Source organism: Canis aureus, chromosome 5 (assembly GCF_053574225.1).
Source record: "Canis aureus isolate CA01 chromosome 5, VMU_Caureus_v.1.0, whole genome shotgun sequence".
Lineage (NCBI taxonomy): Eukaryota > Metazoa > Chordata > Mammalia > Carnivora > Canidae > Canis > Canis aureus.
Window position 1 is genome coordinate 35214755 of NC_135615.1, and position 20020 is coordinate 35234774.

At 41.0% G+C, this 20020-nt stretch overlaps 1 protein-coding gene across 18 annotated transcripts in view; it reads right to left on the minus strand.

The window, feature by feature from the left end:
- The window catches only part of ZMYND11 (zinc finger MYND-type containing 11), a 128517-nt gene that overhangs the window by 28084 nt on the left and 80413 nt on the right, over positions 1 to 20020 (minus strand). For 10 of the 18 annotated variants that reach the window (XM_077897388.1, XM_077897379.1, XM_077897392.1 and 7 more), the window contains 3 exons: positions 18031 to 18190; positions 11181 to 11225; positions 8425 to 8586 (listed from right to left, as the gene is read on the minus strand). In XM_077897388.1, the coding sequence (XP_077753514.1) occupies positions 8425 to 8586; positions 11181 to 11225; positions 18031 to 18190 (367 nt within the window). Of the gene's footprint in view, positions 1 to 8424; positions 8587 to 9051; positions 9071 to 11180; positions 11226 to 18030; positions 18191 to 20020 lie in introns of those variants that run through there. The other 8 variants (XM_077897395.1, XM_077897394.1, XM_077897391.1 and 5 more) reach the window with 3 other exon arrangements.

Consider the following 20020-nt stretch of genomic DNA (forward strand, 5'->3'; position numbering starts at 1 on the left):
CTGCTGAGGCCAGAGCAACCCGGATGAGGCCAGGTGGATGCCACAGGGAAAACACAAACCAAGCAACGCAGCCACACTCAGGACCTCACAGTGGTTCTGGCGAGAAGAAGGCACGAGTCACCTTTGATCCTGTCAAGGCTCCTCCTCAGCTGATTCCTGACCACGATGCCCAAGCAACGCTAAAGAACACATGCTCAGGACAGAATGGTCTGGAATCCTTAGTATTCCTTAGAGATCCAGCTTTTCAGCTGCAGAAACGTATTTTAGCAAAAAAAGAACTTGTGGAAATAGCATCTCAACACACCTGGTACCCAAATGAGAAAACTGTGCCATCAGAGATCCAGGGATGTTTTCCTCAGATCATGAATCTGTGCCGCTAGAGTGGACCAAACCCACATCCCCCAGTCTGTGACTAACCAAGACAAGGGCATCAGACTCTCTCACGGATCCCTAGCATCCATAATATTTTTCCTGTCATAGGGCTAGACCAGCAGTCAACAAACCTCCTCTGTGAAGGGCCGTTGGTAACTATTTTAGGCTCTGAGGACATAAGGTTGGGGTCTGTCCCCACCACTCAACCTTGCACTCATAATTAACACGTGCACTGCACAAGCACAGCTGTGTTCTAGTAACACTTTGGGATACTGAAAACTGAATTTCTTATGATTTTCACAGGTCACAAAATATTATTCCTTTTTGATTTTTCTTCAACCATTTAAAAATGTAAATCCCATTCTAAACTCACGAACAGTACGCAAACTGGCAGACCTGACTTGGTCCGTGGGCTGTACTTTGCCAACCCCTGGACTAGACTCTGTTCTGTGAAAACAGCGTCCACACCGGTCCGGCTCAGCCAAGTCTTCACCACGGTCTTGTATGATATGCGGCACAAAGTAAGTGCTCAACAAAGACTAGCAGGTGAACTGCTGGTCGTTGTTACCAACTTCACTGCCTACTAGAAAAAATATTCTATACAGCTGAACTCAACTCAAGCACAGAAAAGCCTTCCAAATGTGAAACACTTATTCACAGCCAAGCTGTGTCAGCATTCTCTGGCCACTATAAACCGTTTTATTTATTTGTGGTGTCTATACCGCCTCACCACCAGCTGACACCTAAATACCGCCTTGGCCTCCAACCACAATGTGCGTGAGCTCCCAGACATCTGGGGCACCTGCTGGAAAGTCCTCGGCCCCAACGCTAAGTTCTCAACAAGCACCCAGGTGACTGTGGTGCAAGCAGCCTCTAGTGTTGCTTCAGAAAGACACACATCTGTGTATAAATTACCCATATTACTCAAGGAATCGGGAAGCTCCAAGCTCTCCTCAATAACTATCTGTGATCGCAGTGAACATCATCTACACGTAAACTGCCTGTGTTGTTAGGGAAATCAGAGGCCCTACATGCAGTAAGTACTCTCCGCAACCACCTGTAATGATGGGCTACGAAAGAATCCTCGTTTGTAAGAAACCCGGTAACTGAGACATGCACAGCAGAGCTGGCCTTGTGGACATGGCCCAAAGTCCGGCCACTTCTCCTTCCATAACTCAGGGGTCCCAGGAGCCCCTTAAAGACAATCATTTACCAGGCTAATTTTCTAAAAATATACCTGTGTTCAGTCTTTGTCACACCCCACTGCCAACATAGGGACGTTAACTCTCCTCTCCAAGACCGGAGGGCAAAGCACCCATCTACTGCCAGCGTGGAGGGATGAAAACGCGGAGTGCCCACTTCTGTATGTGGAACGCACCGCGTGTAACCACATGGGTCCCCCTGTGGCTCTGGCCTAAGTCCCAGAGCCATTTGCACCTGGCTTCCTGGCAGTAGCTTTTTTTTTTTTTTTTTGTACTTAAAGGGATTACAATTTAAGTTTTAACCCTCCCTTACACTGCCTCCTTACTCACAGGTAAAAGCTGGAGGTCAGAGGGTGAGTCAAACTAAGAAGAGCATGCTGAGCTGGATTCCTGGAACCCGGCCCTCCCGAGTTGGGACGGGAGCCCAGAAACCCCGACGCAGAGTTTCCAGACTACTTGACCGCGACTCACAAACAGCACGGAACGTTACTCCAGCTGTCCCTACACTTCATTGTTACGACGGCAACTCCTTCCTGTCTGATTGAGGCAACGTGTTTTGCCTCAGTTCAGATGATACGATCAGCTTTGTAGCAGCCGACATATCAAAGCACAGTCTCAAATTAATTCCACATGCCACAAAAATGACTGGAATGGTAAAAAGAGGCCGTATTTCTACACCCACTACATCCTCATACTCACAAAGAAATCGCTCAACTACCAGCTAGGGAGAGAGGAGGGTGCTCCACACGTCGAGGACTCTCATCCCGACATCAGACGCCCTCGTGGGGGGCGTGTGGGTTCCTCTGAGCGTGTTCCACGGGTGGGAGAACAGGAAAGGGACATCCAGGGACACGTTATGGAACACAGGTCTTAGGTCTTACATCGACTTGTTCCTTTTCCCTCCTACATGACACTACAGAACAAGACTGGAAACACCCGGGCAGCAGGGACTCTTCCGTGGGATGTGCTTCCCCACTCTCTTCTGAACATCGGGTACCCGCCCCAGGGCTCGGGTCTCCTCCTCTGCTCCGTAAGGCCGTCAGCCACTGACGGTAGAACACTACCGGCCTCCCTCCCACCTCGTCCCCTCCTACCGCAGACATCTGCAGAGACAATAAAAGGTAACTGTGCCCATTTTGTCAATAGTTTAAGTTCATCAATACTGGAAACATCAAATGAGTGTCTCTAGATTAAGTTGGAACCATTCTGATGTAGAAACTGGCTCAACTATCATCTCTTAACCCTCAAAGGTCAGGTTTAATTAAAATTCACCCATTCAGCAAAAGATACATCAGGAAGAACAAATAATGTACCACCACCCAAAACACTTCACACCCAACTCCAAGCTTTCTGACAGGATGTTAAACTCATCATGGGAGACAATGCAGAAAACGTGTGGTTTTCTATCTTGTTTGGGTCCAGGTCATTTTATAAAGACGTTAGACCACAATACATGAGATTTTATAGTTTTAGATGCTAGATCTAATTTGTAACACTCTCTGGCTGGAACAATATTCCTGTCACCTTTTCCTACTGTCAGGCCTGTGATGAAGAGTTCAGCAGCCTCAGAAAGGACTTGGTTCAGAAAAAGATCTCCCCCTCCCCCCCAAAAAAGAAAAAGATCTTCTCAAAAGTAATTTTGTTTTTTATGAGTATAAAAATATGATCCAGTTGGCTTTAAAAACTGTAAAATATATTTGGTTACTGTTCATTTTGTATTTTTAAAATAATACTTTGTCTACCATAAAACAAACAAACTAAAAAGCTTCTACTTCTATTTAAAAATCAAATCTCATTCTACATTCATTAATATGGTTAAAATCTGACTTACCTACATTCAGGGTGAATGTATTAATAAACTTCCCACACTGACAGAGGGAAACAGACCAGAAGGCAAGGACAGTTACACTTTCATGGTAGACACAGGAAGGACAGGTTTTCAAAACAGGTTCATTTACCATTTTGTCCTATTTATTCTGAACATTAAATGAATGACCTCCCTACTTTGGAAATTAAAAAAGACCTATACTGCCTACACACCAAAAAGAATGAAAAATGGATTCACAAGTAAATTTCTATCTTGAGTTTCAAGAAATAGCTTTCATCATGATTTTTTTAGCTGTCTCAGCAAACAGAAGTTACAGTGCAGATGACTCCACATAGCTCACCCAGAACTAAGCTGACATTTACAAGTCGGGGCCAATCCGTCCAACTCCAGGTGGCCCCTCATGGCAACAGAGTCCTGGTTTAGCATTAGTTAAAAACAGTGAAGTGGGATCCCTGGGTGGCGCAGCGGTTTAGCGCCGCCTTCAGCCCAGGGCGCGATCCTGGAGACCCGGGATCGAGTCCCATGTCAGGTCCCGGTGCATGGAGCCTGCTTCTCCCTCTGCCTGTGTCTCTGCCTCTCTCTCTGTGTGACTGTCATAAATAAATAAAAATTAAAAAAAAAAAAAAACAGTGAAGTTCCTTCATTTCCGTTATCTACCAAATAGAAATGCGGGTCGTGAGCCTGATAAGCCTGCTCGCACGCCCACTGGACACATGCGCCCAGGGCTCCCACAGGGCAGCGGGGAGAGGACACTCCAACCCCACAGAAAGGTCTGCCAGGGAGCATGTACCGGCCCCAGGAGCGATCCTAGGGTAGCTCAGAAAACATCCGTGTGTCCATATATTAAAAAAAAAAAATTCAAAACGTTATCACCAAACATTATTATGATGTTCACCAGCAGAAGTAGAGGCCAGAAAGCATGCGGTGCATGCACACACATGAACATCTGCATACATATGCAAGCACACACCGGCACGGACAGGAACACTGACATGCAGCATATGTTCACACAATGCAACTGCCACATGCATGTGCACGTGTACATGCAACACAGATGCACAAAGAAACCCCTAGTCCCACATCCAAGCACATGCACACACACACATAACACACAGACAGCCATGCATGGACACATACGAACACATACATGTGTGTGCCCACACACACACACACACATATGTAGGCTTATGCACACACACAGGCCTGCCTTCCATAACTGAAGCGCGAAGGATGAGGTGATTTTGTAATTCGAAAACTATATAAAAATGAAGCAAAACTGAAATGACACATTCATTTGTATCCCATCACACTGGTAACAAAGACCTGAGAAATACTTTCATGTTGGCATAAATGGGTATAATCTTCTAAAGGGCAATATGGTGATTTTTATCACAAATTAAAATGTGCCCATCCTTTAAATTTATGAATTCTACCTCAATAAACTTATCCTGTGAAGGTGATCACACAGAGTGACATAAATATGTTATTTATACGTTAAGTTTCTTTCCTTTTAAAAGATACAACTGACTACACTGTGTATTACAGATTTATCTTTTAGACAAATAAAATCTTAAAAGCTATTTCACTTAAAGGTTATGATTTTCTAATTTTTTTCCTGAAATATTCACGGCTATTTTAGGCATATAAAATTCAAATACACTTGACTATAACAAAATACAAACTTCATTTGCACACAGAAGTAACTCATAGCGAGACGACTGCTCTCAAGTGTCATGGTTCTGGGCACAGTGGGACGAGTCCCCTGACAGAGTTTCAGCGCAATCCTGCTGATCAGACAGGATAGTGGGGATGGTGGGAATGTGCATCAGGAGGAAGTAAACTGAGGCAACACCCTTGTAAAGAAACCTGGGATAGTGCTGACCTGTGCGGATACACACTACATTCGGTCATGTGCTTGAAGTTATGCAAACACAGAACAAATGGATGGGCACACACACACACACGCACACGGGGAGGGGTCTGTGAGGACATCCACCTGCTGTGTCATACAATTTCTGGAAATGTCATTTTTAACTTATCCTTCTCTAAATTATTTGAATTTTTCATAGCAAACTATAAAAGAAATAATTTTAACTCCCTCCCTTTTTGTAATGAAGGAGAGTTCCATGTTAGAGTGCTAAACAGTACGTTACTAGAATTTTTTTCAGAGCAAAATGTTAACATGACATTCAAAGGTTACTTTTCAAGAACAATCTATTGTGTCTCTACAGTTTAATTATTTTTTAGAAAAGCAGATATTCCAAAGAAATATCCTCAGGGTCGTGAGATTCTTGAGATTATGAATGTTAATAAAATTATTTTAAATACAGAAAACTTCCTATCATTGCCTTCTTAAAATATCTGGAGGTAGTCCGATACAGGAGACAAAGCTACTTGAACTGAAGCAAATCTGGATAAGGCTAACTGCTGGCTGACAGAGACCAATTCTCAGGGACATTTTCATCGCCAGAGTGGACAGAGTATACATAATAGGAACAAAAGTCTTCCAATTGCTGTAAAATACTAGAAATCCTCAAGTTTAGGTAGTAATGGATGACTTCCACCTACTATTTCAACTTGCACTGAAATGTGGCCCTGGGCATCTTATCTTCAAAATCTGTCATGAGTGTAAGTGGTTCATCTACGCTCTTTCTAAGCCCTGATTGGAAAGGAGACTGGAGAGACTATTCTGATCTGCAACCACGTTCTTTGGTCCCAGTCTATAGACTCTCTGGCTCATTAAGTGCAAGAACATTTAGATCGCCTCCTTTTAGATCACAAAAATGGTTTTACTTCAAGTTTTGACGCTGTTTAAAAAAACAAATCAACTACAAGATATTTAAAATCTCATTAGAATTTCAAGATTCTTATTACCCCTTCTCCCGGAATACCGGTTCTTCCCGGATACCGCTAAGCATGTATCTTTTTCTTGACTGTAAAGATTAAAACGATAGAACAGATCCTACACAGAAACAACTATTTCTTTAGATGTTTTAAAGCTCAAAATAAAACTCCCCATCCCCAACCCAGATGCAGGCTTTCTGAGCCTCCCAGAGTGACTTCTGCTCTACGAAACCAGTGTGGAGTCATGAGTTTTTACTGACTCCGCATCCCCGCAGCAAGCTTAACTCTCTCACAACATGGGCAAGTACAGACTGACAAGGACAAAAGGAAAACCAAAGGATAGAAAGTAAAACAGATGAGGTGCGCTGAGCTCTGCTGCGGCTACCGTGTTCCTATGTGATCCGGTAACTCTCTGAAATTTAACAAAAACCATCTGGTCAGTAAAAGTAGAGCAAACACATGGAAAATGGGACTTGACAACCTGACAGTGAATTCCTACAAAAGTAGCATTAGACATTTTCTTTACAAGTGTAATTGTTCAATTTCCTCTCAGGAATATAAAATATCCACAATACAGTTTAACCCATCTTCAAAAGTCCTACCTAGTGTTTTTGCTCAAAGTCTGTACTATGAAAGCTATGGCTGTAAAGACACCTGCCTGTCAGCAACTACCTGAGTTCCAGATCCCTCCTGAGCAACCCAGTTCTTTTGTATTTTTACTGCCATTGCTATTGTTCCTCAGATTTCATTAAGAACTCGTGTCAATTGTTATAAGAAAACAGATATTTGTTTTTAAAATGCATAGTCAAATCCATAAGAATATGAATATTAATACAGTTCTCACACCCCCAATTAAACCAAGTGAAGTACACTGAGGTAACATACTGAGGGTATACAGTGGTGCTCCTGAGGGAAAGTACACTGAGGTAATAATACACGGAGCGTGTACGGTGGTGCCGCTGAGGGGAAGTACACTGAGGTAATAATACACAGAGCGTGTACGGTGGTGCCGGTGAGGGGAAGTACACTGAGGTAATACACGGAGCGTGTACGGTGGTGCCAGTGAGGGGAAGTACACTGAGGTAATACATGGAGGCTGTACAGTAGTACCACTGAGGGGAAGTACACTGAGGTATTTCATGAGTGTGGACAGTGGTGCTGGTCAGATCAAGTGTACCTAGGTAATAAACAGAAAGTGTACAGTTGTGGTGAGATGAAGTCTACTAAGAAATTACTAAGCCAAAATTACTAAGACAATACTAGAAGCTCATCATCCTGGCAGGTTATTTAAGATGCAACTAAAGAAGGAAAATATTATGAAGATACAACTCTTTTACATTATTAACAAATATTTAACTGAATAATACAAAGTATATTCGGCAACTGAGCCCATCAGTAACCTAGGCAACTTGTGTGATTTCAAATATGGATCATAGTAAATACAAATACAAAACAATAGAGGTTGCAATAAAATAACCCCTTACTAATCACCATCAACGCCATATGCAATATACTCTGAAGGCGTCACACATCACTTGTACGCACACATACCACGTTCTACAGCCAACAAGCACAGTCCGTTATACTTCTCACTAGGGAAGTAACAGGAAGGAAAATAATTGTGGTAAAGTCCCTATTTATCCTACCAGACTATTTCATTTTGCTTTAAGTAATTAGAATGCTTTAGAGACAACTGCCCCATCCCTCCACCCTCCAAATAAAATACAAGTGAAGAATCAACTAACCCATGATATAACAGAAAATAAAGGTGACATTACATGGATATAAAATGGGAAGTAGATACAAAATTTTCCAACAACATGCCTTTTGCTGGCTGTGTTTTCTCAGTGGAGAGGACGGATTGAAGCGAACCTGGTGTTCCTTGATTTCCAAAGGCTAGCCATGACAGGAGTCACACAATCCAGAGGCAAGTGTGACAGGGCAGAGAGCATATTTTTATGTGACTGGAACTTTCTATGGTCCATACCCTGAATATGTTAGGTGTTCTGGGGTTTGCGCTAAAGAGTGCTGTGTTCATTCACCATCATTTCAGCAGATAACCCCCACCCTCCAGTCCATCATCCATTCACCTGGCACGCCCACCTGGGGTATCTTGCACAGCTATTATCAGTGAATTCCAACCCTCTGACCAGCACATGAAAGCTCATAGGTACTCACCCTGCATACTGGGCACTGCCAGTGACTACTGCTGTCTCTAAGCCTGTACTCATCAGACAAACACTTGGAATGATACACACGAAAACACAGGTCACATATCAACACCTCTCCAGGCAAATGGCATTCAAAACAATACCAGTCATGATTTTCTGTTTCCCAGTCCTACAAAAAATACAAAATAATTTTGTATGACATTTTGTCAATATCTGCAATGACTAAGAACAAAATTGAAACTAAAGTCCATCAGAAGTTAGGCATTAAAAACAATTTTAGACATTTACTGTGTTAAAACAAGAGGGAAAAAATACCTAGAAATTTGCTTCTTTAAATTTTGAATTTCTTTCCTAAGCAGTATTAATAATCAGAATATTTTAAGGTGATCTGATAGTAAAACCAGCCCAAATGAAGAAAGTCCAGAGCCAATCCCAGTTCTAATGTTATCTTTCAGTTTTTAAAATATAATCTATGGAATAATTTATTCAATAAACTGAATACCCTAAACCAACACCTATAACTTCATATTTCCAATAAACAAACCTCTGTTTTGTTCTGCACTTTAAACAAAATACAGTAAGTACTTAGCACGCTGTGAGAACAGAGAGAATAGTAATAAATGGTGATGCTCACTATTCTTAGCTTCTCATCCATGGTATTGGATGCGTTATTGAAAATAACATTAATCAGAATGTCCATGTTCTGACAGTTGTCAAATTTTCAGGGTCTGTTGAATTTGGAAAAATAAATTGAAAATGTGAAACTAAGGGTTTAATCACATTCTCCAAAGGACATTACCATAAATGTAATGAAACAAAAAAGCAGCAGGCCTGTTTTCTTATTGGGACTATCCCTGGAAACAAATGAGCATAAGGGCAGGTGCTCTTAAACATTCTCTGTTACACTCTGTGTTTGTACAGCCAATGCCATTTAACAAGAAACAGAAAGATGTCATCAGTTGTCTTAATTTAGAAGTAATTCATTAATTCATTCCTCATAAATATCACTCTTTGCTTTTATAAAAAAAAAAAATACCTGTATTAAGAGTGATGGATTAACTCTCCACCTTCCTCTGCAGATGTGGTTAAGGAATGAACGAGGGTCAAGCCCACACGTGGTGCAATCAAGGCCACTTTCAACAGGGACCCTGAAAGTCCAGGCATAAGCTCCGTCGTCATTTTTCTTTTCATAAATCACTGTCTACAGTCTGCTTCTGAGGTTGGGCACTTTTTATGTTTTCACTTGGGTCAGTTACTCCCCCAACAGATGGGCTTCAGCCTGGCCCCTGTTTAGGAAGCACTGACTCCCCTATGGTACCTAAGGTCCGAACCTGTCACTGCTTGACCTCATGAGAGGCCTTCAAAGGAGAAGAGAGTCACTTATGCTCCCAAATGCATGTCTTCCTACCCATATTCAGGGTCATGGCTGGAGGACATTACTAAATTCCACAAAAATGTAAATTTTTGGTTTGCTTCTTATTAAAAAAAAATCTATATTGACAAAAGTAATAAAAAAGCATGACTATTTCTGGTTATTTGCTGAAGATGTAGATACGCTGCAAACTTACTTTGGTGGAGTGATTTCAGTCAGAGTACTTAAGATACTGAGTTAACACAAAACCCTGAGGTGCCCATGGTAGAAGAAACGAAGCTCACCAAGTTGGACACAGACTATGTGTGTGGTGCATGGCCGTGACAACGGTCACTGAGGGCGCCCATCTCACAGGGCTCGTGTGGGAAGCTGCACTTTGGCTATTATAAGTTTGTCTCATAAACTTTGACAAATTGGTTTTCAGTAAGGATAACACAGTTTGTTCTATTTTTAATTAACCAAACTCTTTCCCAGTTCGAAATGGAGCCTTTCAGAATATTTTCTTCACAGCTGTTCAGAAACATCTTCAAGGATTTCGGTGGCTTATATTTGATTCATTATGAACAAAAGAAACTGCCATCCCTCATCATTTGATTTTTTCTTTTTTGCAGTAATTCATCTTCCTCTAATTCTCAAAATGGCAGGCACTCAGGTCAAGACAAGGCAGCAGGAGAGCATACCACTGGCACACAGCTCAGGTATCTCTGGTACCTCCTGCCTTCCTCTGACCCTCTTCTTTCCATCCCACTGAGACATGCAGATGGAAGTGCATCTCTCTTCACCAGAGTGAAGTTCTCCACAACGATTGTAAGAATGAAAGTATAACTCAAACAAAGTAAAAGTAGAGGAATACGTGGAAACCTGTTCATACAATAGCATGTATGTGCTGTTCATTCTGTTCACGACAGCAGCAGCTGCTCAGAACACACAAATGCAAAAGTCAAGTTCAAAAGTTAATAGATTTTTAATCCAGGGAATGTTGTTATGGATATAAATCATATAAGCATGTTTGTTATAGGCAGAGTTGCCTACAGTTTGTCTTTTAGTAAACAGAATCCATTGATATAGGACTTTTGACTAATACTTAATGTATGCCAAAAAGATAAGCATGCATTTTTACTGGATTTTCCCCGGTGTCAGCAACTACTCTAGACAGAGCCTGGTCAACAGCACATTATATGAAAGGACACTCCAATACTTCAGAAAGCTTTAAAAATGCAAACTTACTAGCATAAAATCCAAGACTAGAAGCAATGTAAAGACAGTATGATTTTAATGAATAACTCTAGCAAGAATAAACTAAGATAGCCTTAAAAAAAAAAGATGGAAATGTAATACAAAAAAAAAGGCAGAATTATAAAGTAAAATAACATAGTGCAAAATTAGTTCACCTTGTTTGGGGCTGCTGTCCTGGAGAAAGGCTGCATACTGTAGGCCTTTCAAAATAAAAACAAAATAATCTTGGTCTCTCTACTACAACTTTGCTCAAATCAGGCAATACACAGAGCTAAAGGGATTTTGTACACAAACTATTATTTGCTATACAACTTACATTATTTTGTAGATGATATCAGTTGAAAATCTACGAATGTGCTAATCATCAATGAAAAGACAGTAGCATGCAAACTCAAGAGTCATTACTAGTTTAAGAGGAAATTCTTACACTAACACAAAAGCTACAAATGGACAAAGAGAAAATTCAGAGAATTCATGTGCCATGAAACCTACAGTGATGTTAGGAAAACATTTTACTGATAAATTCAGTTCAATGCCATCGTAAATTTGCATGAGACCATGAATATATGTCTTTTAGATCTGAAACTGGTTTGAGGCTGGATTTTTTCTTTTTTTTTTTTTTTTAAACTTGGGAATGATGAATGTGAACATGGTAAACTCAATACTTGACCACAGTGTGAGATTCACACAGCTGTGTCCAGAACCTAGAACAAAACCGTCCCCCATCTAGAAGCAGCCCGTTGACCTACATCCATCACCATGGACAGCGTTTGGTTAAGACTGGAGCCACAATGGTGCAAATCCTGGCTCCGGCCTTCATGGGCTCTGTGATCTGGGGCACAATACTTAGCTTCTCTGTGGGTCATTTTCTATCTGTAAAACGAACAAAATAATAATGCCTCGTTTATAGGGATTTGTAAGGATGAAAACTCACAAAACGCTTGCTGGTTAATGAGACGATCTGCCTGCTATAGTGCACAAACACAACATGGTGTTTGTAACAGTGCCCATGTGAGCTTCTTTCTCCCAACTTTAAGTTCCTGAGACAGCTGACACAGCACTTCTGTAAGCTGGACAGAGCCAGAGATACTGCTGACTTGATTCAGAGGCAGCACCGCATCGAGAGGGCTCACTGGGAGGGCTATGTCTGCAACTGCGTCTCCCAAACTGTAATCCACCCTCATCACATTCAGAAGAGATACTAACTTTTAAAGTCCTCCCCTACTTACACTGAATGAGCAGATAAATCTCAGTTTATCAAATATGTGTTTGATGTGGTACTTTAACATAGATACAATGCAAAATTAGTTAATCACTGAGAGCTAAGAATTTGATGATTAGATATTTCCAATAATTTTAATTATTTTGTTAAAAATAAAACTACTTTAACACTGCTTAGTGAACTAGAATTAAGACAGAAGGAGGGAAAAAAAGGAACCACACACACACACACACACACACACACACACGCATACAAAACCAGTCAATCAAAGCTGAACAGAATATAACAGGATAGCATGACCCAAAATACTCAGTGAATAGAATGAAAATTCTTTACCAAATCAAAAATAATTTTTAAGTACACAACAGTTTGAATACACATAGAACCATAGTATAATTGATTTTTAGTTTATAATCACACTTAATACTTTACTTCTTAAATAAGTGGCTTTGTACATATCTTTGCATCTGAGACAGGTAATGGATCTTTGGAAGAAATGTGCACATAATTAGCATAAATGTAGTAAAATACATTTCACTTAAAAACAATCAGTGGTATCCAAGGAGCAATAAGTTTTGCACTTAGGGTATTTAAAACATATGATTGATTAATTTATGACAATTAAAGCACAAAAATGTAAAGATCTAAACTTAAAAAGCATTTCTCACTTCAATACTTGTATTTAGGAAACGGGCTAAGACAGTCAAGCTGCTTGAATTCAGCAGCCTCTCTTAATATTTTTTCAAGAGCAAATCAAGAGAACACTTCTTGCCATGGCTGTATAATGGTGTGATTTCTGAAGGAAAAGACACAGATGCAGTCCTACCTCTTATCTAAAAGATGTGAACTTAGCCAAGTATCAAGAGGTATATAAACCACAGCTGCTTTTAGACAGGTGAATCTGGAAAAACAGAATGATGGGGAAAGTGTATATCTTCCCCCTCTGTAAATTAAGACTAAATCCCTATATCCCCAGTAGAACATGTGATCTCTTCAAAGAAATCACAAAATGTGTATTTTCATTAATTATGCTTCTTGAAATAAAAACCTTAAATAAATGAGTAAAAGCAAAAAATAAAGAATTCTGTCTTTTCACCTAGACTGACTTTAAAAGCAGCATGATGTCCTGCGTACTGGCAGGACCAGCTGGATTCTGTGGGAAGAAACCACTCAGACTGAAGCAGGGTGCAGCAGCCACAACCTGAGCTCCTGTGTGTAGGAGCGTCTGATTCCCCAGCAGCAGAGCTCATAGAAGGGCTGAAGTGACAGCGCCAGGGGTCACAGGGTGGCTGCTCTACAAATGCACTGACTCTGAGATGGCAGTAGGGAAAGAAGAAAGGGAATCCTAGTCCAGATCTGGGAGCTGAGTAAAAACAGTGGCTTCACAGTGCCTGCCACTGTTGTGCGCTTTGAGGTCGGCCTCTACGCTGCTAACCAAATCAGTCAGCGTCAGATCAAATGCATCTGTGAAACACCAGGGCCGTCAAAGCTTGGTGTCAGGAGCCGTGAAGGAAGCAGGAAGTCATGGAAATAGACAGTAGTGTAACTGTGTCAGTATCGAAACACATATTTGATGTTTTATCTGCACATGATCCCTAGCACAAGGTTGCCTGCCCTACGGGATTACCCTCAACCCTTTTACGAGACCTTCCTATGTCTAGTGAACACCTCCGGAGTCAGAAGTGTTAAGTCCTAAGAAATTAACATGTATTTACTACAAAGGGAGCTACTAAATGCCAAACTCAGCCCAGCAAATGGTAAAATTCTGCCCAAGAAAGAGATTTCTCCAGATGTGAAGATCAAACATGGAGTGAGCACAGACCTCCATGCACCTCTCTCTAGCGCAAGCAGATGATGGAGCCATCTATGAAAGCATGCAATATTTCTTTAAAAAAAAAAATCAAAAGAAAAAAACCGTGATAAAATGACACGTTGAACGGTCACACACCACCAAGTTTCACTCTGTGCCCTGGGTCTACTGGCCTTGACTGAGATAATTTTGAAAGCTCTGAAAACCATCTCAAAAAGAATTTTTGATACTTTGAGTGAATGTTAATGTCACACAAGTCTGGAAATATAGGAGAACTGGAGAAATTTACAAGAGTGTTTCCCAGGTTCAGCAAGACTGCCATTGTAAAGTGGCTTCATACCAATACTTGTGCTGCTTTGATGACTAATATTTAAGCAAACCATTTAAAACTGAGAGTTGCCTCATTTTTAATAATTGTGGCTTTCATTCTGCTTTCTCAAACGGACACAACTTAAAATACCACCATGAAGATGCTTATCCACTGCCTACTTCTGTCATACTTTCTCCCAATGAATCTCCACTTTGACAGAGCTCTAGCGGTGGTTGGGGATCAGAATCCAAGATGTCTAGAAATCATTCCAGTCTGGCAGAAGGAGTCTCAGTGCCATGGAGGCCAGTCTGTGACTTAGCGTTAGGCATTTATTACGTGACTGCTAGCTAGGTTTAATAGGAATAATGTTTGAGGTATGTGTATCTTTCAATTGTATCAATTTTTTAAAATAAGCATCGGGAGAAAAGGCAACGGAGGTAGAATAAAAAATGTGACACCAACAGGTTCCTGGTCAGCTACCATGGAGTGGCGTAGGGCACCTCGTCGTCCCACCATAATGGCAGTAAAGAAACAGCAGTCCCATCTCTGTGCTGATACAAGGTACCTCAGGAATATACCTTGAGGACTTATCAAGGGAGATCAGCTTTTCCCCTTTTCTGAGCTACAGCTCCTAATTTTAGAGATTATAGAAGGAAAAGAAGAGCTTTACCACCGATTTTTCAAATGACAGAACTTCCCAAGGAAAGAGTATTTTAACTTCCAATTAAAGGTTTAAAAATGAGCAAGCAAGAAACTTTATCCTTTTCCTTCCCAAGGCCATGTATATCTAGTCAACCTCTCCTCTTGGTAGTGAGTCAGAAAGTCAAGTCAACAAGATGAGTAACATGTTTCTTTCAATTTAAGGACTCAATATTCGGAGAATCATATCGTGTACAAGGTGCAGAAACCATGAGGGCCTCAGACTGCAATGCCAGCACGTGGGATGGTCTCTGGCCCACAGAACACCTCTGTGTGAGGGAGAACAGGGGGCCCTTTCCTATCGCTGGTTTCACTAGGGGTGACATCTGGTTGCCCTACGCTGCTGGCAGTGGGGGCAGAGTTCACTTCCTGAGCTGTGCGGGTCAGAACGGGCCTCATACAGAGTGGCCCGCATGCCCGGGCCACTCATTTGCCATGTGTCCTTCTAGGGTTATATAAGTGCACAAACATGGGAGCATGACAGCCCTGGGAGCAGGTATTAACCCTGTCACGGGTTTGAGATACACACACCATCTCATCACTTCATAGCTAGACCTCTAACAAATCCAGTGTCTCAGGGAAAACTCCTTACAAATCTCGTGTTTGAAGATACAGGTTAAAAAGTAAAAAGACCCTGATGAGAATTTTGCTTGTGTGGTTAGTAAGGAATGTATATGCTTTTGCTACACTATATATAGGCATTTCTTAAGCATATTTCTTTGCTAGACAAAACTTGCTTTGAGTACAGGGTTCTATACTTTATATAAATAATCTCACTTAATCCTTAATCAAGTGAAATACATATTAATAGGCTCATATTACTGGCGAGGAATGAGGATAGAGGTCACACAACAAAATAAACACGTGAAGTGGAATGGAAACTCTATTAACATGTAAGACCTGACCTCTTCCTGCCACACTACACTGCTTCTGAACTTGCAGTACTTATTTTATAAACTAGGCATAATTTTTGTATACCCAGTTGTAGTTGTAACATGCATACTTAGTATAAAAAATGTTTGTAAGAACCAACCAGAGGGACACCTGGTGGCTCAGTGGTTGAGCGTCTGCCTTTGGCTCAGGTCACGATCCCAGGGTCCCGGGATCGAGTCCCAATCGTGCTCCCCACAGGGAGCCTGCTTCTCCCTCTGCCTGTGTCTCTGCCTCTCTCTGTCTCTCATGAATAAACAAATAAAATCTTAAAAAAAGAACCAACCAGAATTAATAGAACTTGTATACTGGTTGTTTGATCTGTATATAAAATTTCATCTTGAAAAAAGAAAAAGGGAGGATGCTGTAAATATGTGCAGTAAGGACACGTACACATTAAACACAGAATACAGAGTCTAATGTAGCAGTAAACGTGGGGCAGCTCATTAACTGCCCGTGGGAGCCAAGAGAGAAACTCCAACCTGAAGAGGAAGAAAGCTTAGAGGGGAAGGCCAATCCTAAAAGGTAAGAGGTAAAATCTCTTGCATGGAAAATGTATACGTGGTCCACAAACCAAAATGCTGTGGATTCAGCTGCACTTACTATGGGTTAATTACTAGGACAGCCTTCCATACTAAGTCTATAAATTTCCAAGTGTTTGGGATTAGAATTTTCTATTACCTGGATTATTCTCAGTATATAATAAGCTATCAATGATCAATGTTTGGTTGGAGACAGGTTTAGATCACCTCACACTGTAATTATTAGGACTTGGCACCCAAAGTTTCTTTATTGGCAACAAAGCTCTACTTTTCTGAGAGGAAGTGAAAAGAGATATTATTATAATAGAAACGTTCTCACTTAAATTTTCAAGCACTTCTAGTGCACACAGATCGAATGGTAGCAGTGAAATTAAACGTCTTTTCTTCCATGTTTTTTATTTGTGGAAAATGTGCGTTTTCTTTCCTATAACTTTGAAGGCATGTGTTAAACTGATACGCACAGGATTAAAACTGAACAACTCCTCTAACATTTATGCTGGGGCTGCTCCCTGGACCGCTGCCCCAGAAAACATGCTGTCAGTTTCCTGCTCTGACACCTGACGGCGAGCGTATGTGCTGGCACATCCACCATAGAGCCGGAAAGGGAAATACATTTCACAATTCTTGGGAAATGTCCCCACAAAGAACCAATTTTAAGATTTTGTCATTTTTTTAAATCATTTTAGAGAATCCATAATAAACACTCTCAAAACACCTACTTACTAAATTGATTTCTTTCAGAAAACCCCCCCCCAAAAAATTGTATCTATTATATTTGAAACCTATCATCTTTAAATGATATTCCTTAGCAAAAATCAAGACTTTTCTAATCAAGGTATTAGAAATATCAAAGGCAAATAAAGGTAGGAATATTAAAATATTACACATGAAACCAATGTTTACCTAAAAAACAAATCCGTTTCTCTATGTGCCCAAGTATACAAGTATACAGTAAAAGATTAAAATGTCCTCACTTAGATGGGGAGTCAAAGTAAAAAGTAGGCAAAATAGAAAGAAAATTAACTTTGTCTTTCCTGATTTCTGCTGGAGTGTCACCGAACAGGCTTATGGTCACTGTCAGTGGGGACACCGTCCAAGGGGACCCTGACAGGTGGCTCTGGATGCAGACGACATCCAGCTCAGGGGCAGCTTTCCTGGGGAAGACAGACTCCCCTTCCCTCTGTCTGGATGGCATTACCATGATCCCGCATTATCTGTACTAACGTTTACTAAAGAAAACCACTAGTTACGTGTTCTATTTTTCAGATTCACGGTAACCTAGAAAGAGGAAGTAGGCTCTTTGTAGAGTAAGTTTTCCCTGAAAGAGGGAGGAAATTATCCATCTTGTCAAGGTAGGCCCTTCACTTTAATAAGAAACACTGAAGTGAACTATCCCTAAACTTCTAAAACTGAATCGCTATAGGTTGTAGTTAAATAACATTTAAAGACTTAAAGTCAACACCTGCAAGTTGATCAAACACAATATACTTACAATCTCATCTCCTGGCAGCCAGTACCCTTCCTGCTCAATACCAGCTTTGGAACCTTTGCAGCCCACTGTTAGGGTTTCGACAATGAGACCATCTTTCACAGCCAGGCTCAGCTGACGGGTGGTCTCTTTTGGATGCATACCGTGGACTCGAGACATATACCTGAGTACAGAGGAAAAACAGATTTAAAAACCCCTTAGGACTCCATAATACTTAAATAAATAAACAGAGGCGACTTCTTTCTCCTTTGAAACAGCTTGTTCTTCTGAGGCTGTACTGAAGAAACAGAGTCCTGAATACTTAAGTTTAATTATCATGCTATTTTCAACCTTAATTCTATTTGTATATTTAGAAAAATACTTGCTCAAAATAATCCTTAATCAGCAAAAAAAAAAAAAAAAAAAATCACTTAGCAGATTGTAGGCTAACATGTAGTTCTGGCCTCTGGAGCAATTGCCATGAACTTCCACTCTGCAAATTTTCAATTTAGAATTTTACCATCTCTAGTCACAAGACTTCAGAATATAAAATATTCTGACTCAAAACTCAGGAAAGGACACTAAAGGATGGATAAGAATTACATGAATGGCTGTCGACATAAAGAAACGAGAATGCATGCTGGGATCAATAAGGCAAAAATGTGATTTTCAATGAAATATACTTTGGATTGGATCACTAATGCATACACGACTCCCTGATTTATGTCACATGGTGTTTTATTTAATCTTTAAAAGTGTATTATTTCAAACACACTCTGGACCACAGAGAATGCTGCTGCAGGGTCCCTTGTATTCACCAATTCTATGAACTCATGTTAATGTGATGGCATATTTGCTTCATAGGTTGTTTCTTAAGGAAATAAAATGCTACAGATATGGTTGAATGAGTGCTATTTTCCCATTCTTTCCATTCAAATCCCAACACCCTCTACCAGGAAGCCACTGGACATCCAGACACAAGACACAGGACGAGGCGAACCTGGCCAGCCACAGCCCCCAGAGAGGTGCTGCATGTGCAGCATGTGGGGGCGATGTGCACAGTCCTTGAGGAAATTCACCAGCACACCAGATTTTTATACCAAATTCATCTGACATTTCAGTATCAAAGCATTCACAACAAATCATTTCAGAAATGCAAGAGTTCATCATAGAACCAGCTTCCAAATTCAAGGGTACATGTCAACAAAGAAAAGTGGTGAACCCCAGCTGAGGACTGATATACGTGCAGTTTATAGAAGATAAGTGTTTTCTCTTTACGAGATCATAAACTTTTAACAGGCTCTACTCTGTCAATGCAGTTAGCGGGAGGGCTAAGAAGGAGAGGTGGGGAGGAGCATACTTCAGCTTTGACAAAGTTACGTGAGAGCACCACCAACCAGGCGAGAGAAAACTGGATGCGTGACTCTGTCATCCTAGCCGACTGACCCAGAGGGGACAAAGCTGGGGGCAGCTCCAGTCCGATGTATGAAATCAGTGCTAGCAGAAATCATCCACTCCAGTGTGGGAAGGGGGTTAGGGGGATGGCCGAGGTCAACATGTCCTAATGTCCTCATTGTTCATGGAAATGATCTCAAGAGTGAAGTATACCACCTAAAATGACAAAGGTAACCATCTGAAGAAACTCATAAAAAAACACATTATGTGGTAAAACATAAAAACACCAAAAGAAACAACAGGAACATGGGACGCCTGGGTGGCTCAGTGGTTGAGCATCTGCCTTAGGCTCAGGACACCATCTCAGGGTCCCGGGATCAAGTCCCACTTCGGGCTCCCCTCAGGGAGCCTGCTTCTCCCTCAGCCTGTGTCTCTGCCTCTTTCCAGGTCACTCATGAATAAATAAAATCTTAAAAAAAAAAAAAAAAACAGGACCAGAAAGCATAGAACATATGATGACAGGACCCAAACCAATGTGTAATAAATACAAACTGGCTAAACTCCACAGTATGAAACAGACTGATCACAACACCAAAAACGTGCGGTTTACACGATACAT